Below are 22,180 nucleotides of genomic sequence, written 5' to 3'. Positions count from 1 at the left end.
CGTCATTTATATAGGCTATACATTAAGTTAATGTGTTTATGCCCAGTGTTGTGTTCTATTAGTTGACATTGTTGCTGTAGAGTGAGAGCTGCATATTAGAAGTGTCTGACTGACTGGTGTTGGCGTGGGCTAATGTCAACAGTAGCTCATGTTCAAGCGTGAACAAACGCTACAATATGTATTCAGGTTAAAAATATAGATTTCATTGTTCCAACGCGTTACTTTCTACTGTGTTTTTAAGTGTGATCGAGTCGCCACATATTAGTCGACTTTAAAAAATTTTAAATCGTTCAACCCCTAGTATGTATAGCAACTATACTGCACAGCCTGGCACTATTGCCAGTAACCACAGACCCTTCATAGGTTAAGAGATAGAAAGAGGGTCAACAGCTGCTGACAAGTGCTGAGATTATTTCCATTCTGATAACTTCCCCGGCCCTGTTACTGACAGCTGGCGTCAGAGTGCTAAATGCAAGTGAGAGATTCCATGCCTGTGCTGAAGAGCAACTGAAGATAACGCTGACCTTATAGGTCAAACATCCCCTTATTAGAGAAAACACGTTTAAATACTGTTTATGTCATAACAAATGCCCATTGTCACCACAGATTGCTTAGATGTGAATTGTGGAATGGTATTGAGATACAGCACTCAGACTCATGTCTCTGGGCTTCAGTCCCACAGGGCACCCTTACGATAGACACATACTCTTAGTCAGCATGTCTGCTGCTGAAAGACTTCAAAGCTAACTAACTTAAGATTCCCTTCTACAGAAGATTTTAGTAAAAAAAAAATCTCATTTAGCTACTACAAGTGCATTATATAAAAACACATTTTATAAGTACAAAAGAGTATTACTTTTTAACTAGTAGTATTTTTCCAAACAACCACTGTTAGCATTTCTGCTGGACAATGAAAGCCCAAGAATTCCATCTAGAGAAACCTGGGTCAGAACTGTGCATATTCAACTTTTTATAGACTGGACTATTGTACAAATACTGGTATAGTGTCAAAGCTGCCACAGCTCCTGAGACACATTAGAAGGTGGTCTAATTACGGAAGCAGTGAATGTCTTTGACCTCTTATTTCATTCACATACACATGAGCTCAGATAACCTGTTAAGCATGCTGATAATCCTCAATGCATACTGTGCTGGATGTGTCCGTCCTCTTTAAGCAAGGTGTGAATGTTCTTTCATTAGCTCATAGATACCTGCTTGTCTGGTCAGGGAGTTAAGGACATGTCATGTAACAAGAGAAGACATAGGGCTCTCTGAAATTCACACAAAGGGAGTACGGGGCCTCCCTCTTCTCCCTCCTGCCTCAGATCATTATTTAGTCTCCAGCAGAAGCAGCAGTGATTGAGGCTTGACATCAGCAACAGGGCAGAGTTGTATGTATTTTGACATTTCTATGTTGATTTATTTTATATTTCAGATATTTCTTAGTAGTTCTTTGAAATCCTCCGTAGCCCTTTAGATGGCAGACTTGAACAGCTTTAACTCTGACCAGCTGCAGCTGTGTAGTACGACAGCAGACCAATGCATGAGCCCTGGTTTATTGTTGAACTTGGAGCCCAGACGTTTGGGTTTTTTTTTTATGAACAGGAGGTTTGTTATAGCTCTCTCTGTTTCAACCTTTTCAGTTGTCAGCTCAAACCTTTTTAGTCAACCATATTTAATTCATCACAGTGAAAAAACTATTACTACTATACTAGGGGGGCTCTACAACGACTATTACTATAATAGTAATGATTGCTTTTAGTTGTCTTTAATTGATAGTTGTAATTTTACATATGACTAAAGATATCTCTGGTATATATTTAGAAATCTATTAGCTGCCTTTTTACAAAATGCACCAAATAGAAAACACTATATCCTGCACTGTTTTGAATGCTATTTTTGGAATCAGTATTTTTGCCATATACTTTTTTCCATATATTGCAATAGTTATAATTTGTTATTTGAATATTGTAGTTCGGAAATTATAAAAGACGCATTCAAGTACCTTGAGTTCCAGTATTTCCTCTAGAATTTCCCATGAAACCATTTTAAAAAAGAAGCATACGAAGTTGTGCAAGTGCTTGATGCGATTTTATTAGCACTACAGGTTATGAATAGTGATAGTTGTTGAGGGGATCTACAGTACACAGCAGGCAAAGGGGTTTCTGCAGACTTCAAAGCTTCACTCCTCATCAAACCCTTTCTGTAGCCGGGGAAGTTGAAAGGAAAGAAAAAGAGAAATAGCTGTTAAGTCCTCAGATTAGTATTGCTTTAGTGTTACAAAGCAATTCATTTACAGACCAATGTAAACTGAAGCGCTGCATAGCACATAGTTGACATAGCGCATACAGTATGTGTGCTAATGAATGAATAGCAGTGCAGCATACAATCAGCAGCCACAAGAGGGCCTGTGTCCTGGTCAGATGCTGTGCACCTGCTACAGAGTGCATGCTTCAAACCTTGGGGCCGGTGTCACGGCTCTTGGCACGCATCTTGTTGACCTGAGACTCGGCGATGTCAGCTCTCTCTTCAGCCTCGTCCAGCTCATGCTGCAGCTTGCGGAACTTGCCAAGATGAACATTAGCCTGTTCCTCCTGTTTAAGGTAAATCCAATAAACATAATTATACACTGACAGAGGAAGAAGTCACATGAAAATTCCACTTTGCGCATTATCACACTCACAGCCTCCTCAGTTGATCTCTTGTAGGATTTGACTTTCAACTGCAACTTGTCTACCAGATCTTGGAGACGGGCAATATTCTTGCGGTCCTCCTCAGTCTGTAGAAATACGAGACATGGTTACAAACGTTCTTTCCGTTAGAGGAACTTTAACCACACCTGAAGACTAATAGAGCTAGCTGTAGTATATGCCACAAACCTGATAGGTAAGCTCCTTGATGCGGCGCTCATATTTACGGACACCTTTCACAGCTTCACTGCTTTTCTTCTGCTCCATTTCTACCTCATTTTCTAGCTCTCTCACCTGGTCAGGGACAATATTTTACACTTTAATAATAATATACTTAACAAATTTGCTGCCCAAAACCCGAAATGCAAAAGAAATGCTCACCCTGGCCTCAAGCTTCTGCAGCTGCTTCTTGCCTCCCTTCATGGCGATCTGTTCAGCTTCATCCAGACGGTGCTGCAGGTCCTTGATGGTTTGCTCCATGTTCTTCTTCATACGCTCCAGGTGAGCGCTGGTGTCCTGCTCTTTCTTCAGCTCCTCTGCCATCATGGCAGCATCAGTAATGGCCTTCTTGGCCTTCTCCTCAGCATTTCTGCACTCCTGCACTGCATCTTCTACTTCAGTTTGCAGCTGGCATGTATCAGCTTCCAGTTTCTTCTTATGGTTTATCAGGCTAGTGTTCTTTATACGGTTAAGACAGTGACGTCATTCCATATATTCTAGATTAACTGTATTTACAGTAACAAACAACAGACATTCTAAGTTTACTGTAGTGTTGCTTCATACCTGTGAGTGCAGTAGCTGCACCCTCTCACTAACATCCAGGAGCTCTTGCTCAGCAAGTTTGCGACTTCTCTCAGTTTGTTCCAGAGCAGCCCTGAGCTCCTCCAATTCAGCCTGAAGCAGGTTGTTGCGTCTCTCAACAATTGCCATGTTTTCCTTCATATCATCATTGGCTCTCAGAGCGTCATCAAGCTGGAGCTGAGCATCCTGGAAGATTTTTAAGGCCCCTGGTTATTAATAATAAATAATATTATAAATTGTAGATTTGAAAAGTAAAAGCCATGTATTACCTTTAGATGTGCATGAACAGCTTTAAGCTGTTTCTGGGCCTCAGCTGCCTGCCTGTTGGCCTGGCTCAGCTGGATCTCCATCTCATTGAGGTCTCCCTCCATTTTCTTCTTCAGACGCAGAGCCTCATTCCTGCTTCGAGTTTCGGCCTCAAGAGAACTCTGCAGGGTGTCGATCGTTCTCTGCGAGTTCCTCTTGCTCTGCTCCATCTCTTCATCTTTCTCAGCTATCTTGCGCTCCATGTCCGCCTTAATCTGGTTGAACTCAAGCTGGGCTCTCAAAATCTTGCCCTCCTCATGCTCAAGAGAAGCCTAAGAAAGACAAATTGAATTTCTCAAAGCATCTACACTTAGTTCAATTCATTAGGTGCACTAGTGAAAATGATATAATAAATCTGAGCTTCATGAAGTATTTCATGGTATTCAGCATTTGTTTAAAATAACTGAGAGAGTTGTTAATTCAACTGTGCTTTCATTTCAGAGGCTGTGGCTTGAAGTATTGTTGAATTGTATTGTGTTGTATCAACATACATAAATGTTTCTATTATTTTGGCAACCCCATTTGAGTGAGTGGTTAGGCTATGAAACACAGTTTTTAATTAAATCCAGTTTAACAGCACCACAAACTGCATCCTCCAAAATGATCAACCAGTTGGCTACATACCTTTCTGACACCATTTCATCTTAAAGTAAACATTATAACAGTCAAGAAGGGGGAGTTAGTGCAGGACTGTTATGTTGCAATGCATCAATTCTCACTAGACTACTGTTTTCTAAATTACAGTTTCATTTTTCAAGTGTATTTACATGTGGGAGAAAAAAGAGGACTACCTTCTTGCAACAGTATTGTGTGAAAACTAGGTATTTTTTTTGCCCATTTGTTAATTCCTTATTTCATTATTATCAGGGTATCTGAATAATTGATAATAGGTACACTCCATATACAGTACATAACCAGCTGTCTGGCTTTTCTCACATGAAACTAGCAATAGTTTGGGAGGCAGCGTCTCTTTTACTCTTTTTTTGCATAAAGCTTAGTTGGGGTTGGCTCCAAGTGCGGATTAGAAGTATATACCACTATTGTACGTCACTGACTGTGTGTCTTCTTTCTCCTTTGGTTTGAGTTTTTTTCCTCTCTGTCCCTGTTTTCCTTGTAGGAATTTCTGCATTTCTGCAGGCAGTTCTGTCCCCACATCTGCGTGATGTGGACATGAGGACATGCCATGTAACAAGAGAAGACTTAGGGCTCTCTGAATTTCAAACAAAGGGAGTATGGGGCCTCCTTCTTCTTCAAATCATTATTTGGTCTCCAGCAGAAGCAGCAGTGATTGAGGCTTGACATCAGCAACAGGGCAGAGCTTAGTAATTCTTTGAAATCCTCCATAGCCCTTTAGATGGCAGACTTGAACAGCTTTAACTCTGACCAGCTGCAGCTGTGATCATGTGTGGTACTATGGCTGTTGGGCTTTCTTTAACTCTATTTTAAGAGGAGGATATTTGTTTTAGCTCTCTCTCTTTTACCTATCACTCTACACCACTTCACCTTTTCAGTTTTCAGCTCAAACCATTTTAATCAATTTTATTCAATTTATCACAGTGAAAATGTAAATTTCTATTTTGATGAAGCTTATGGTTGGGACTGACTCAGGTGACATCTCCTAATTATGCTTCTGTAGGCTGAGGCTGATGAGGGACCTCCCATCTTCCAAAGAGCACCACATCTCTCATTTCTCTCTCTCTCCATGCATTTGAAGAATATACCCCTATTGTGCATCATTAGGGGTCCATGCAACGACGTTGCAGGATCCCTATTGATTTTGTTGCGATTTTTATTCTTCTTCGCCTTCTGTTGCTTCTACTTAGCTAAAAGTGTCTGCCCAGGACAAACTGCAAGGGCAAAAGGCATTTCACTTTGCCAAGGTGTCAATACACATATCTACAGCTAGGTGGCGCTATAATAACTCAATTTACGTTTTGGCTCATATCTCGAGAACCGTGTGCCCTGATTCCTTATATAGCCCTGGTTCTAATGGACTAGGCCACGCCCATTCCCGCCATTTTGAAAAAATTGCACCTCAAAGCAAAATCAACTCCTCCTAGCCCATTCATCCAATTCCCACCAAACTTGGCATGTATCATTTATGGACAAAGATAATGAAAATTCTTGAAAAAGAACTTTTGCAGGGTTATTGATTACAAAGTTAATATCTAATTAATATTTACAGCGTGGCACAGTATAACTCCAAAGCTAATATTTTGTGAAGTATATACCCAAACTTAATTAGACTTCATATCATTGATAATAACATGATTCTGTACAAGCACCCCAACTTTTGTGACCCTTGGTCTCTAGAGGGCGCTACAAAAGCAGCATTTCAATATCTCAAAAACTGCAGTAGCTAACTTCATGATATTTGGCATACACAATCTGTAACATATTGTGTAGACGCCCATCAAGTTGCGTGACATAACGTCTACAGGGTTGCTACAGGTGACACAGACACATTTCATATGACTTTAAGGCCTATAACCTTTGAAGTATCGACCCAATCCTTATGAAACTTATCGACCGTCATTATAATATGTTTGCGTACAATCATGTCGATTTGAGCTGTAGGGGGCGCCCGCAACGACTACATGTTTATATCTCACAAACTACCACAGTAAACTGCTTGAAATTTGACAATAATAATCTGTGGATGACTCATAAACCCACCAAGTTTCGTGCAATACGGTCTATAGGGGGCGCTACTGGTGACTTATGCCTCTGTGTACCGCTCTGGGACGACTTTGCCACGGCATGGACCCCTTTATGATCGCTTCCGATCATCTAGTTGACTTTGAGTCTTCTTTCTCCTTTAGTTTGTGTTTCTTTCCTCACTCTCTTTCTTTGTACATTTCTGTAGGTTGCTCCGTCTCCACATCTCCATGTTAACATCTGCAGTTACCAATCTGCACTGAACTGAAGTGAAGTCTTACCTCTGCTTCCTCAAGGGCAGATTGAATCTCACTTTTTTCTTGCTCCAGCTGCTTACGGACCTTCTCCAACTCATGAATGGTTTTGCTTCCTTCACCAAGTTGCTCGGTAAGGTCAGAGATTTCCTCTGTGTATAAAGATGGTTGTATTTCATTGACTTTTTGGCACCTGTAGTGTAAACACAGTATACTGTATATGTAGATTCACAGATGTATTACCCTGAAGATTCTTGTTCTCTCTCTTCATGGTCTCCAGATTTTCCAGAGACTCTTCATAGGAGTTTTTCAGTTTGAAGAGCTCAGTGCTTAGAGACCTGGCTTCCTTCTGAGAACTCTCCAGCTCACACTGGCACTCCTCATATTTCTGCTTCCATTCAGAAAGGACCTGTACATTGAGATACAACTCTCAAGTTTAAATCACCACTCTTAGCTTTCCACAGTTTGACCAGTGCACCATTTCATTTGCACTGAAACAAAAGATCAGGCTACAACTGTTTGAATGTCATTTTATGTGTAGCCATGTGATGCTATAGTAAGACACTATCAATGTCACTGACATTCCTGATCTATCCTAAGAAATAGAGATAGAAAAGAGATAGAAAATTGCACCAAAACATATACAGATGTTAAATACTAATATTCTTGATTCTTTTAGACAATCAAAGTTGCAACAAACTTTGTCAAAGTTCCTTTGCTTCTTGTCCAGAGCAGCAGCAGCAGCATTAGACCTCTCCACATCCACCATGAGATCTTCAATCTCATTCTGCAGTCTGTGTTTGGTTTTCTCCAGAGAGGAACATTTAGCATTCACTGCTTCAACAGCCTCCTCAGCCTCCTGCAGACGCTGAGCCAGCTTCTTTCTAGATACAGAAAAGAATTCATTGAGGGCTAGTTTCTTTAAAACTTTACTGAGTTTGGTTCAAACTGTGTTTTACTCACTTGGCCTCTTCCAGTTCCTCAGTCCTCTGGATGGCATCAGTCTCGTACTTGGTTCTCCACTGAGCCACCTCAGAGTTGGCCTTGGACATGCTGCGCTGCAGTTCAGCCTTGGCCTCCTGCTCCTCCTCATACTGCTCCCTGAGCAGGTCACAGTCGTGACGAGAAGACTGCACTGCATGGGCTAATGCATTCTTGGCCTGAAATGACAGTATACCTTAATGCTTTGTTGGTGCCACCATTCTATCTGCTCTTCATGAAGGCTCTTTTTTTATACCTTGACTTCCTCCTCCAGTTGTCGTTTAAGGTCTTCAATCTGTTGAGTGTAGGATTGTTTTCCTCTAGTGAGTTGAGACACCAGGGAATCCTTTTCCTCAAGCTGCCTTGAAAGTTCACCTAATTAAAGCAGAAGATGACATGAATACTCCAGATACCCACAACTCAAATATGCTGCTGCGATGAAATGCATACCATTCTCAGTTTGAAGCTTTGCTTTCTGCATGGTAAAGTCATTGATGGTACGCTGTCCCTCCTCTGACCTTGTTTTATATTCATTCATCTGGTCTTCCAAAGACCTGCACAATTTCTCCAAGTTGTTCTGAAAGCGAAGTCCAGTGGAATTGGCACAAAGACTGCAAAAACAATCTTAGCCAATGAGAAGAAAAACGTAATGGATAAAAGTACTTTACCTTAGCCTTGACAATCTGCTCCATGTTGGAGACCACATCATCCAGTTCCAGTCTGAGCTCACTCTTCTCCTTCTCTAGTTTCTGCTTGATTCTCTGCAGGTTGTCAATCTGCTCTCCCAGGTCAGCAACACTGTCAGCTTGTTTCTTCCTGAGTGTGGCAGCAGTGGCTTCATGATGCAGAGTGGCCTCTTCAAGGTCTCTGCGGAGTTTCTGGAACTCAGCCTCCCTCTTCTTGTTCATCTCAATCTGGGCAGCTGTTGCTCCTCCAGCCTCCTCCAACCTTTCACTGATCTCCTCCAACTCTCTGGACAAGTCTGCCCTCTGCTTCTCCACCTTGGCTCGAGCAGCTCGTTCTGCTTCAAGCTCTTCCTCCAGCTCCTCAATGCGGGCCTAGACAAAAATCAAAGCAAAACCTAACATGAAATTCCACTGCTTTAAATTGTGGTCTAAAAATGTGGTTATTCACTTCTATTTGAATTATTACCTGTAACTCCTTCAGTTTTTTCTGGAGTTGTGCACTCATTGCTTGTTCATCTTCTATTTTTCCATTGAGCTGACTGATTTCAAAATCTTTCCTGTGGATGAAAACAATATAATGTACAAGCTGTCTCCTAGTTTAAAATATGTTTGTAATTTTAAAGGTGCGCCTGTCGTATTACTTTTTCAGCCTCTCTTCAAGTTGCTGCTTGTCATTCTCCAAGTCCATGATACTCTCTTGAGCTAATTTTAGGTCTCCTTCAAGCTTCCTCTTTGCTCTCTCAAGGTCCATGCGTATTTTCTTTTCTTGCTCCAAGGATCCTTCAAGCTGTGGGAAGTAATAAATTACTTTTTAGAATTCCTAACCATAATTTATTATTTGTTAAACTCCATGTAAAATTCTTACATCGTCCACTTGCTGCTCCAGCTTAGTCTTGGCCTTGGTCAGAGTGTTGACTTTGTCTTCTTCACTCTGCAGGTCATCCAGTGTTTGCTGATGAGCTTCCTGTAAGGCTTTCTTTTCCTTGGTCAGCTTGGCAATGATTTCATCCAGAGCAGCCATTTCCTCGGTCATGTTTTTTACCTATAACCCATGAAAATATGCATTACTGGCTGCTTTACTTAGACATTAAATCTGTTAAAACAAACTCTTGTTAGTTGTCATACCTTATTCTCAGTGGCATGCTTCTCTTTCTCCACTTTAGCCAGGGTTAACTCTAAGTCATCAATGTCTTTCTTTAACTCAGAGCACTCATCCTCCAGCTTCCTCTTCTTAGCAGTCAGTTCAGCATTCATCTCCTCCTCATCCTCCAACCTTTCTGTCAGCTCTTTCATTTTGGCCTCCAGTTGAATCTTGCTTTTGATCAGCCCCTCACATCTTTCTTCAGCATCGCACAGATTATCTTGCTCCTGACAAGCATTTAAACTCATTAGCACAAAACCTAATTACTCTCAAAGTAAAATTGTTGTTCCATCCTTACAGCTTGAACTTGGAGCTGCAGGTCGTTCTTCTCTTGGAGAAGAGAGACCATTTTCTCTTCTAGTTCTTTTCTGCGAGCTTCAGATTTTGCATAAGCCTCTTTGAGCTTCAGGAATTCTTCCTTCATGTTAGCCATCTCCTTCTCTGCTTCAGCAGATCTCAGCAGAGGTTTGATCTTGAAGAACAGCTTCATCCACGGCCAATTCTTGACCCCCATGAAGGCTCGGATGTTCCACTGAATTACTAATAAAGCATCTCTTGAAGATTGAACGGTTCGGTTAAAATAAATTCACATACTAATAACTTTTAAGTGTTCAATAATTAATATCAGATGGATGTTAAACATACCTGCGTTCCACCATCTTTTGATACTCCATACGAGACAACAGACCACGAGATCTGGCTTGAATAGCAGTGATGATTTTGGAGAGACGCTCGTCTCTCATCTCCTCAAGCAGACCCAGCAGTCCTGCCTTAAAGAACACCTAACAACAGCAATGGATTTTAATTGTCTGGCACCTTCTAAATGTGTTATGTATCACTTTTAGTCAGTAATCTCAGAAAAAACATGATGTGATACCTTAGTGTGACCAAACTTGTATTGATTGTGATCAATATCCAGAGACCCAAGAAGTTTCTCAGCTCCCTTTCTGCTGTCAATAAACTGACCTTCAGGGATGGCAGCAGGATTCAGGATGCGATATCTGGGGAATAACAAAGTAACATTTTCTAGGAGCAGGTGGTATAATTGGATTGGAATTATATAGCATGTGACCTAACTGAAATAATACCTCTGTTTGAAATCTCCATAGAGGATCCTGTTGGGGAAGCCCTTTCTGCAGATCCTGATTCCTTCCAGCACACCGTTACAGCGCAGCTGGTGCATCACCAGAGGGTTCTCCATGGCCCCTGGAGTCTTGGTCTCATTGGGGATGATGCAGCGTACAAAGTGAGGGTGCGTGGACCTCAAGTTGGTCATGAGCTTGTTCAGGTTCTCCTGTAACATGGTGAAGCAAATAGTGGTTGTTGAAGCAATCATGTACAAAATACTATTTCCTAGGATAAAAAAGGCATACACAATACCCTGTGAAGAGCAGACACAGTCTGAAACGATGATCCCTTCTTCTTTTTCTCTTTTTTACCTTCAGTAGCTTCACCCATAGCTGTTGAGCGAAATGGTATAATATTAATGTTACAACTAAACAAATAGCATGTGAGTATTGAATCATATAATAAGAATAAGAATAATCTCTAACTAGATATTTTACTGCTAGGGTACCTGAATCAGCTCCAGCATAATTTGCAAAGAGGGTAGCCAATAACTTCAGATTAGACTTCTGGTAGAGTCCAACAACAGTCTCATTGAGAGGATCTTTGTTCTTCACCAGCCAGTTGTTGATATTATAATCAACAGTTCCAGCATAGTGAACCAAGGCAAAGTGGGCCTCTGGTTTTCCTTTGACCACTCTTGGCTTCTGGAAGTTGGCAGATTTGCCCAGGTGGTTGTCATAGAGTTTAGCTTTAAAGGTGGCATCAGAGGCCTTGGGGAACATGCACTCCTCTTCAAGGATGGACATGATACCCATGGGCTGAGGGACAATATGAGTTAATTAAACCAAAGACTATATTTGTGTATATTTGTACTGAACATGTAATAGTCCATTGTCTCACCTTTTCAATGAGGTCAATACAGGCCTGCAGGTCCATACCAAAGTCAATGAAAGTCCATTCAATACCCTCTTTCTTGTACTCTTCCTGCTCCAGCACAAACATGTGGTGGTTGAAAAACTGTTGCAGTTTTTCATTGGTGAAGTTGATGCAGAGCTGCTCGAAGGTGTTGAACTGGAAAGAAAGAACATGTATCAGTTTGTTCATTCATCCATTTGTTTTACGTTGACAGGGGTCTAGCTTACTTTGTACTCATAAAATCACTCACATCAAAGATCTCAAACCCAGCAATGTCCAGCACACCAATGAAGTACTGGCGAGGCTGCCTTGTCTCCAGTGACTGGTTGATTCTCATTACCATCCACAGGAACATCTTCTCATAAACAGCTTTGGACAGGGCTCCAACAGCATAGTTCACCTATTGGACATGCATATACAGCATACAAAATAATTCGTATTTTGGTGCACTTTTTTATATAGTTTAGCCCTTGCAAATGAAACCATCTACATATATTATTGCATAGCCAAATGATGAGACACATTTTCTTATTATCTCACCTGGGCAACATTCTGTCCCTTGGTGACCCACTCATTCCCTACTTTGACTCTTGGGTGACAGAGACCTTTGATAAGGTCAGCAGAGTTCAGACACATCAGATAAGCTGCTTTGTCAGCATCTGGAGAAAGAAAGTGTATTATGTGACTCTTTTAGGTTGATTTTTGAGCCAACTCCACAAACATACCCTAACTTACCTTCAGTGCCATCAGCTTCTGCCTGCTCTTCGCGTTGCTTCTGCTTGAACTTCATATTGCCGTAGTGCATGATGGCACCAGTCAGCTTGTACACAGAGTTCTTTTCCTCTTGAGTAAAGCCCAACACATCAAAGGCACTCTGTGAGAAGACATACCGAAACATCTCAACGTCTCTGTAGAAAGTGTCCATTACACATTCACAGTGCACTTATTAGTCTAACTCATGGGTGTGAAACTCAAATACACAGTGGATCAAAATTAAACACTGGGACAAAGTCGCAGGCCAGACTCGATATTCATTGAAACCTTCTGGAGCTTCTGCTTCATGTCCAGGTCCTTGTACTTGTCGTGGTGTTTCGTTTCATAGGGTCTTCTTATGTTCTATTCTTGTTGGCTCCGCACACAAGACAAACTGGTCGGTCCTTTACATTTGTGAACACATAATCTGTCTCCCATCCGTTTTGAAAGCTTTGGACATTTTTTTTGTGGTGGGGTGGGGAGGGGGGTGTGGCTTAAATTTGCCGAAGTGACTGGTAGCATGAGGTTGCTAATGAATGTCAACCGAGGAGGAGGAGGGGACACTGGCTGGTCTTGATTGACGCGCCAACGCACTAGTAAAACATCCTGCAATTTATAGTATTGGTGGGTCAGCTCCAGATATACAATATACTGTATATCGTATGTATACGATAATTTCAGGGCCTACACGATATAAAATGGCAAATATACAATAGTTTGCCATGTGACTAACAATCAATAAAGCAGTTGTTTCATTCAAATGGCTAAGCCTCCATGTTTATTCCTTTGGTTATTGCAGTTCCATGCACATAGAGTAGCGTTGATATTATCTTGCGGGCCAAATATAATTGAGTTTGGAATTGAATGTTAATGTGTAAAACCAGGAATGAGTGTGAGCCTAACATCTGTTGCCATCAGTTCTTCTGCATCATCAATGGAGGCCACTTGGGTTTCCCCCTGAGAGATGAAGGCATAGTCATAGGGATTATTTGTGATCAGCAGCATCTCTAGGGGAAACACAGAGACAAAGAGGAGAGAGACACAGAGACAAGATCAGACAAATGGACCGTACAATATAAAGACAAAGGGTCTCATGCATAAACCATTCGTACACACAGATTTTTTTACACACAATTTCCGAACTTTTGTGACATTCAATCATTTCTATGTACTTATCATATGTGTATATACATTTAAGAGTTCCCTACACCATGTGTTAATCAGATGTCATGATCCACAGAATTGGCTGCTCCAATGTAGGATTTTCGTTTTTTCATTTTAATGGTATGAGTAACAGACAGTATGAAACAAATAAGAAAACATTCATGCACGAGGCCCAGTGTTACCTTGTGTTACATTTTTTCACTTTTTCACAAAGGAATTAATTTCCTGTACTAACCCAGGATTTCAGGCTTCTTGTTGGACAGAATCTGGTAGAAAATGTGGTAGTCTCTCTCAGCCTTGAGCTGGAAGGTCACACGAGACTTCTCCAGAAGATCTAGTAATTACAGGATGAGACATATCGTCTTGAGTTAAACCTGCCATGGTGCTGTGTTAGAAAACATGAATTGAGTAAGAAGCAAGTGTTTCTTCTTACATGTTTCAATATCAGCGGAGGCCAGTTTGCCCCTGGCATCAAAATGAATTCGGATGAATTTACCCTGAAAAGATAAAGATAGATCTAGTCCATCTACTGACTGATTATCTGTAACCGCTTGTCCTCTAAGGGTCGCAAGTTGGCTGGATCTCAGCTGTGATTTTACAAGAGACAGGGTACACCCTGGATAGGTCAACAGTCTATCACAAGGCTAACACAGAAAGACCAACATCCATTCAGACTCACATGTACAACTAGGCCCAATTTAGAATCACCAATTAACCTAAAAAGCATGGAGGTACAGATTGAATATGCAAACTCCACACAGAAAGGCTCCAGCTCTCCAGTGGGTTCAAACCCAGAACCTTCTTGCAGTTTTCATGGAAACTGAATTAGTTATACCCACAATTCAGTCACACAAACATTAGAAACTCACAAATCTGGAGGAGTTGTCGTTCCTGATAGTCTTGGCATTACCAAAGGCCTCCAATGCAGGGTTAGCCTGAATGATTTGATCCTCCAGGCTTCCCTGTCAGAGAGGAACATTGTGTTTGCTCAATGTGTAAATTACATTTTTACGCTACACAAATAACATTTTACAATTTTTTTTCAAATGTCTGCCAAATTATGTAACAGTTACTAGGAAACGAGTTTAAACCATTTTTGGAGGCTTTGTAATTTTTCAACAGTGAATATTTCTATCACAACAACTGACACATTTGACAGATATTTATTTACCTTGTCTTTGGCATTGGGGTCTTTCTTAATGCCACCAGCTGCAATACTTGCAAAATACTGGATAACTCGTTTTGTGTTGACAGTCTTTCCTGCACCAGATTCTCCACTGTAATTGCAAATCCACTGATGAATACATGCCTGTAGCGTAATGCTGAATAAGATTTTATTTTAGCATATGTAGTGCTATGTAGTAAAGTAATACGTACGTGATCAGAATTGACTGGTTTTCACGGTCTGCCAAAAGTTTGTGGAGAGTACAATTTGTTAGTAAATGTAGCAAAACCTACCCAAAATGACACCTGTCTTGTCAGTCTGTACCTGACAGCATGTACTGGTAGGCGTTGTCAGAGATAGAGAAGATGTGAGGAGGAGCTTCACTCCTCTTCTTTCCTCTGTAGGCAACAACCACCTCTTGGTTGTAAACTGGCAGCCACTTGTAGGGGTTGACAGTCACACAGAACAGCCCAGAGTAGGTCTGAGAACACAATTAAAAAAACACATTACTGTTAAGTAATCCGTCCATCATTTGTGTTTTGGTATATTGTTAATTTTAGGGTTTGAAATTTATTTTTCTTTATAAGAGATTCCTGTATTTGTCAGTTTAAAGTTTAGCTTTGTAGAAGTATATGTTTGTGAAACATGCATTTAGTAAACCACAGGGCTACTCACATAGATCATCCATGCGGCGTAACGCTCTTTGAGGTTAAACAGCACAGCTGGTTCATGAAGGAAAGTCAACATGGCCATGTCTTCAATCTTGTCAAACTTTGGAGGATTCTGTTGCAGAATCTGGGATTCTTTTACAGTCACAGTCTGGAGGGACAACATTAAATGCAGTGTTCACATTAATATGTAATGAACACATAAATGTTACCTGATAGTAATGTTTTATGAGTGAGTCAAACAAATATTTGGTTTCTCCTGCCATTTGTGTTTACATGCCTGCACCGACCTATTCTTATCAACAGCATTGCAAAGCATGCTGCACATTGTTACTGTCAGGTGGCAGCAATGCAGCGTTTCATCACTCGGCTGCTCAGTGAAGTGACTGGAGACACTTAAATTGCAGCAGTATAAAGGCTCTCATTCGATCGTGTATTCACACTCACTTAAGGACAGACGCTTTAAATCACACACAGATTTACACTCAGATTAACGCTTACTCCCAGACATGCACTCACTCTCAGACTCACAGCTGATGTGTTTCCTGTGCTGCTCTAAATGACCGGGTAATTAATTAGTTGTCTGGTACAGCGTGGTTTCAAGTGCACTGGAGAATGAAGTGAACAGATTCTGGATTTGATGCTATAAGAAGGTGTGATTGATGTTATTCAAATGACTATCTTTTCATTCTAAATGATTTCATTCACATCGGCATTTGCCATTCTGATGTAAGTGCCAAACATCGTCTATAGCCTGCCTTGTATCCACAGATTAGTGCATTTGCTGTATTTCAACACTGCACACCATGTTTTGCCTGAGCTTTACCTTGATTTAGCTTAATTGCAAATGTGATAGGAGCACTGTAAGTGGTGTTAATAATATAAACTGAGTGTCTGAATGATAAAATCTAACCACAGACCTTCCCATGCTGAGTCTCCACCGTGACCTTGTCTCCATCCCTGCTGCTGATGGTTGCCTTCACAAATTCTTCCACTGGATCTGGGATAAAGCATTCCTTCTTGATGTCAAAGGGACGTGTGGAGGCCTCCATACGCTCCTTTTCTGACTTCCTCAGGTATGAGGCAGCTGCCCCAAACACAGAAATCTCTGCGTCCCCCATGGCTGCATTAATGTACATACATAGAGATGATTAAGGATGTCCCATATATTAGGGTGTACCTCAATGACATAAACTGCTATGGAAAACATCAGAAATAGGAATTTACCTCTGGGTTTAACTCAGACGACAGGTGAGCGCAGGCTTCGGAGGATAAATTAGTGATCTACCTGTAGTGGACAGAGAAAAGTAAAATTATAGTATTTTTGAGTTAGACTGTAAAGAAAAAATCCAAATTAGTTTAAAATCAGCATTAGTGTCAAGTCAGTAAATAACAAAGCACTTATAATGAGATTTCTCAACATCATGTAATGCCATGAATGCAACTCCTGTGAAAAACAACAATGTGAAATACAACCAGCTGTGCAGACTTACAGTGGCCAGGTGAAGACGACGCAGCTGATAGACCTGCAGGCTAGGCAGGGATCAAATATATAACCCCAGATAACCCTGCCTTACAAGGCCAAGGGCACCACCCTGACCTGCTGTCTAACAAACACACATCATCAGGTACACTACTCCCACACATACCCCTAGGCTCTTCCCACACCCCACAGTCATGCACACCCACCCTCTGTGGTAATCGCCATCATTTCCATCACTTATGACAGGGCTCTCCATGGCTCTGATGATGTCTGGCTGCCCTCTCTGCTTCTTTGTCTCTTCCTCTCACGTCCAAATAATGTGATTTTTCGGGAGCAGTGCCAGGAACTTTCTCGAGCATAACTCATCTGTGACTCACAAGAGCACAGCCTCTCTATCTCTAATTCTGCCACACTTTTTCCTGTCAACTCTTGTGCTAAATTCTTTTTCCAAGTAAGTGCTGGTCATGGACAGATACCAGATTCCATTTATTGCCTGTGAGGGAGAGCAAAACAATACGAGGCAGGCATACAAATAGTAACCTTTTTCACCAACATAAAAAAAAACTGCTCATGTAGTTTTTATATCATTATATAATTATATATGGGCACCACCTGAGTGAGACACACAGAAACAGCAGTTCCTGGAAAAGTTATGTTATATTCTTTCAACTTAACTCATCACTAAATCATTCTCTGAAAGCAGCTACGTCGGTGTTAACAGTCTGCCTTCTGCCTCCAGCATGACAATTGTGTTTCTTTACATTGTTTGTGGAATGAATGGGTTGGTAATTTTCCCATTTCAGCCATGAATAATGCTGTGGTGTGTGGATGTTCCAGCAGAAAACCAAACGTTCTTAAGATATGCAGAATCAAAAAGAGGGTGGCTAGTTTTACCACATCGGTGGATACAATTACTTTGCAAATGTTGAAGGGGGCTGAGTAAATTCTATTTCAGACTCTGCGATGTAGGCATAGAGACCATAAAACCCAGGAGTAAGTCTAAACAGAATTTTCCTGGTGTAAATCAGTGAGATAGTCAGAAAGCTCAACAAGAGTTCTGCGACCCTTAAGACTGTTGGAGGTTCCACAGTTTTGATTTGGTGGTTAGTGACTGGCAGTTTTCATACTTCTTGAATGGGGTCAAAAGAAATGCTTAGCCTTGCCGGGGACACACTAAGTTCAGAAAAAGTGCAGGGGATGATTTCCATATAGGTTGGTAATGGTCATGGAATAGCGAACCAGGAGTCAGGAAAGTCTGTCCATGCAGATATACATGTACAGAATTTTGTTGACGTTAAGGCTTATGTTTCTGTCCCCTGTCCCCAAGAATATGGTGCCGGGGCCAATGACACAATCAAGTCACAAGCATCATTGTGGTTGTAATTTTCATGGACAAAATCTCTTTGTACGGCTAACAGTTATGTGGTGATCTTAGGATGACATCTCTTATTTCTGTCAGTTATGATGGCAGAGTCCATAATACTAGACTTCAGAGGTCAGGAAGCTGAGCCCTCAAAAATTAACCATTGTTCATCTAAACCTACTTATTCTTTGTAGGTCCATGGAGCTGGAGCTTATAAATGGGGAAATGGATCTAACCTTTAGTGTAATGTGACAGTAGACTATTGAATTAGGCAGCACAGACCCCAAATAGTGAGACTAGAAAATGAACCTCCTTAAGGGTAAATTTCTAGAAATTTAGAGGTAGCGGAAGTTGTCGTGTTAAAAGCCTCAACTTCCTCTGTCTGGTCAACTGGTAATAAACAACTACACCTATCACATCTGATTGGTCTAAGACATTGGTCTATTTGAAGCCTATTAGTTGGGTTTGTAAGCACCACAGATAAGTGAATCATCCTGTCACCAGGTGCTAATTGGCTTTTCTGCCACACCCCCTTAATGACAGCTATAAATTAATATTTTGCATCTTGTGACACATTTAGCACAGCCAGTCTTAGGTGTATCATATACACTGTATGCACATCAAGATTCATGTAGTTAGCATACTGTCAACAACCACTTCTGACCCTCCGGTGGCAGCTGTGTCATGACCTCTTCAATGTAGTCCCATGGGTTGATGAAAGCACCTGTGCACATGCTTCAAAGAATAAGTGATGAAATTTTTTATTTGTCTGCAGCCCATTCTGATCACATGGACTTCAGCTGTTCGAGTGCAGTTGTTTCTAACATTGTCACTAGAAGACAATGCTGGCTTCAGGCCGCCACATTCATGTTAGCTGCTCTGAAGCGATTACAACTTATCAGTTTAATTCCCTGAACAGAGCTCAGTCAATACTGCTCTGTAAAACGACTGTCTTTGCTTGTCTCTAAAGAACATTTCTCAGATATAGTATAATCTGATAATATTTTACATCTGAATCGATCAGTTGGAAAGTACGATGTGTTGTTGTACATTGGCAGAATTGTGGCTTTGTACACTGGGAAGTGTACAAATTCAAACAGTTTGGAACATTTCCTGCACTTATAATTAAGTGCTGTTTACTTAGCCTTGCATCACCAGACTGTGTATTTTAGTCTGAACTTTGCAGTTTATTTTTTATTTCCAAAGGTTGTCATGAATCATTTCTTTCAAAGGAAGAAACCTCTGCAAGAAACAGTCAGGGTGAACAGCCCTCTGCCTTTACTGGTTGGGGTGAGAAGAAAGAGAAAAGATGAGCAATAAACAATGAGTAATGAACAATGAGAGAAACACAAACTGCACAATTGAGAAGTCACAAAGTTGATAATATACGACTTTGGCAGGATCAATTAGGACTACAGTATATCTGTTTCAACACCCACTTTCTTTGTGTGTGAATTTAGCTGGCTATCAAAAAATATATTCAAGCTAGAATTTAATAAGGTTAAATGTATTCACATTGAAAACAAGCCACATGGGATCGCAAGCCAGTATACTTCTTGTGCTGGATTGTGTCATGAAGGGTTGATGACACAAACTTTCGATGAAAAGTTTGCCATATTAAACATGTGAATCACAAATGTGACATCCATACCAGATCAGTTGGGGCCCAGGTTAACAACAACCGTCATCTGTGCTGATGACCTACAGGGTACTGGTGGAAACTGGGCTGCTGTTGGTTGAAGAAGGAGAGGAGGAAAGTGTGCCTGTGGGCAGAGAGAGCAGAGGAAAGGTAAGAGTTGAGGACTGAAAGTATGGACAGATAGAGGCAGAGACATGGCAGATATGATGCAGAGGAAAGTTTATATTCTGTTTGTCCAGGAGACCAGGTGGGAAGGTAGCAAGGCTAGAAGCATGGGAGCATGGTTTAAGAGTTTTACCATGGTGTGGATAGAAAGAGGAATAGAGTAGGGGTGATCTTGAAGGGGGAGTTTGTGAAGAATGTCCTTGAGATGAAGAGAGTGTCAGATAGGGTTCTGGGGGGGTCAGGAGGTTCTTCCAGATAACTGGGTAACTACAGCTAAAGTCATCAGGGAGACAGGTAGGAAGGTATTAGGTGTGTCATCTGGAAGGGGAAAAGATGACAAGGAGAATGAGGAATGAGGAAGTGCAGGAGAGTATTCAGAGAAAGAGGTTGGCTAGGAAGAAGTGGGACAATTAGAGGATTGAGGAAGGTAGGCAGGAATATAGGGAGATGCAGCCAGAGGTAGCAAAGGCCAAGCAGAAGTCATTTGAGGACACGTATGAGAGGTTGGTCAGTAAGGAAGGTGAGAAGGATTTGTACCGGTTGGTGAGGCAGAGGAATAGAGATGGGAGGGATGTGCAGCAGGTCAGAGTGATTAAAGATAGTGATGGAAATGCGTTGATGGGTGACAGGAGCGTGATGAATGAGGAAAATGAAAGGAAAAGTGGAGATGAAGAGGCACCTGTTGTTGAGCAGGAGGTAGAAGAGATTAGCAAGGGTGAAGTTAGCATGACTTCCAGGAGGATGAAGAGTGGGATGGTGGTTGGTCCTGATGACATACACTATATTACCAAAAGTATTCGCTCACCTGCCTTTACTCATTCTATGAACTGAAGTGCCATCCCATTCCTAACTCATAGAATTCAATATGATGTCGGTCCACCTTTTGCAGCTATTACAGCTTCAACTCTTCTGGGAAGACTGTCCACAAGGTTGAGGAGAGTGTTTATAGGAATTTTTGACCATTCTTCCAAAAGCGCATTGGTGAGGTCACACACTGATGTTGGTCGAGAAGGCCTGGCTCTCAGTCTCCGCTCTAATTCATCCCAAAGGTGTTCTATCGGGTTCAGGTCAGGACTCTGTGCAGGCCAGTCAAGTTCATCCACACCAGACTCTGTCATCCACGTCTTTATGGACCTTGCTTTGTGCACTGGTGCACAGTCATGTTGGAAGAGGAAGGGGCCCGCTCCAAACTGTTCCCACAAGGTTGGGAGCATGGAATTGTCCAAAATGTTTTGGTATCCTGAAGCATTCAATGTTCCTTTCACTGGAACTAAGGGGCCAAGCCCAGCTCCTGAAAAACAACCCCATACCATAATTCCTCCTCCACCAAATTTCACAGTTGGCACAATGCAATCTGAAATGTACCGTTCTCCTGGCAACCTCCAAACCCAGACTCGTCCATCAGATTGCCAGATGGTAAAGCGTGATTCATCACTCCAGAGAACGCGTCTCCACTGCTCTAGAGGCCAGTGGCGGCGTGCTTTACACCATTGCATCCGACGCCTTGCATTGCACTTGGTGATGTGTGGCTTGGCTGCAGCTGCTCGGCCATGGAAACCCATTCCATGAAGCTCTCTGCGTACTGTACTTGGGCTAATCTGAAGGTCACATGAAGTTTGTAGCTCTGTAGCAATTGACTGTGCAGAAAGTCGGCGACCTCTTTGCACTATGCGCTTCAGCATCCGCTGACCCCTCTCCGTCACTTTACGTGGCCTACCACTTCGTGGCTGAGTTGCTGTTTTTCCCAAACGCTTCCATTTTGTTATAATAGAGCTGACAGTTGACTGTGGAATATTTAGGAGCGAGGAAATTTCACGACTGGATTTGTTGCACAAGTGGCATCCTATGACAGTTCCACGCTGGAATTCACTGAGCTCCTGAGAGCGGCCCATTCTTTCACAAATGTCTTGTTTCACAGTCTGCATGCCTGAGTGCTTGAATTTATACACCTGGGGCCAGGCCAAGTGATTAGAACACCTGATTCTGATCATTTGAATGGGTGAGCGAATACTTTTGGTAATATAGTGTACCTTTGGAGGTATGGAAGTGTCTAGGAGAGATGGCAGTAGAGTTTTTAACTGGTTTGTTTAACAAGATCTTGGAAAGTGGGAGGGATGCATGAGGAATGGAGGAGGAGTGTTTTGGCCAGACAAGAACATCAAGAACAAGGGTTATGTGCACAGTTCTGGAAACTCCAGAGGTATCAAGCTGATGAGCCATACAATGAAGATGTGCGAAAGAGTAAGAGAGAGGTGAATATATGTGAGCAGCAGCATGGTT

At 41.6% G+C, this 22,180-nt stretch overlaps 1 protein-coding gene across 2 annotated transcripts; it reads right to left on the bottom strand.

Moving 5' to 3' along the window:
• Positions 1–2,182: 2,182 nt before the first annotated feature.
• LOC311489748 (myosin-7-like) lies at positions 2,183–16,499 on the bottom strand (the record flags this gene model as incomplete). Of its 2 annotated transcripts, none has more annotated exons than XM_084546983.1 (37): positions 16,171–16,499; positions 15,258–15,401; positions 14,907–15,063; positions 14,795–14,822; positions 14,589–14,694; positions 14,287–14,379; positions 13,851–13,914; positions 13,653–13,751; positions 13,157–13,260; positions 12,236–12,374; positions 12,041–12,159; positions 11,751–11,900; positions 11,486–11,656; positions 11,094–11,403; positions 10,898–10,977; positions 10,606–10,811; positions 10,395–10,518; positions 10,163–10,299; positions 9,816–10,071; positions 9,502–9,744; positions 9,242–9,418; positions 9,018–9,163; positions 8,843–8,933; positions 8,359–8,748; positions 8,141–8,267; positions 7,947–8,065; positions 7,673–7,869; positions 7,410–7,593; positions 6,953–7,118; positions 6,737–6,861; positions 3,761–4,069; positions 3,474–3,677; positions 3,072–3,368; positions 2,880–2,984; positions 2,684–2,779; positions 2,460–2,594; positions 2,183–2,203 (listed from the first exon to the last, which is right to left on the bottom strand). In XM_084546983.1, the coding sequence occupies exons 1-37, from the start codon at positions 16,387–16,389 to the stop codon at positions 2,183–2,185; spliced, it is 5,838 nt and encodes a 1,945-aa protein (XP_084403109.1). In that variant the 5' UTR covers positions 16,390–16,499. The 2 variants fall into 2 exon arrangements, with proteins under 2 accessions (XP_084403109.1, XP_084403110.1); XM_084546984.1 differs by having other exon boundaries at positions 10,898–10,965.
• Between the last annotated feature and the right edge of the window lie 5,681 nt (positions 16,500–22,180).

The sequence above is a fragment of the Chelon labrosus genome, assembly GCF_963514085.1.
Source record: "Chelon labrosus genome assembly, chromosome: 6".
NCBI lineage: Eukaryota > Metazoa > Chordata > Actinopteri > Mugiliformes > Mugilidae > Chelon > Chelon labrosus.
Note: the sequence above shows the minus strand (reverse complement) of the source record. Positions and strands in the feature narration are given on the sequence as shown.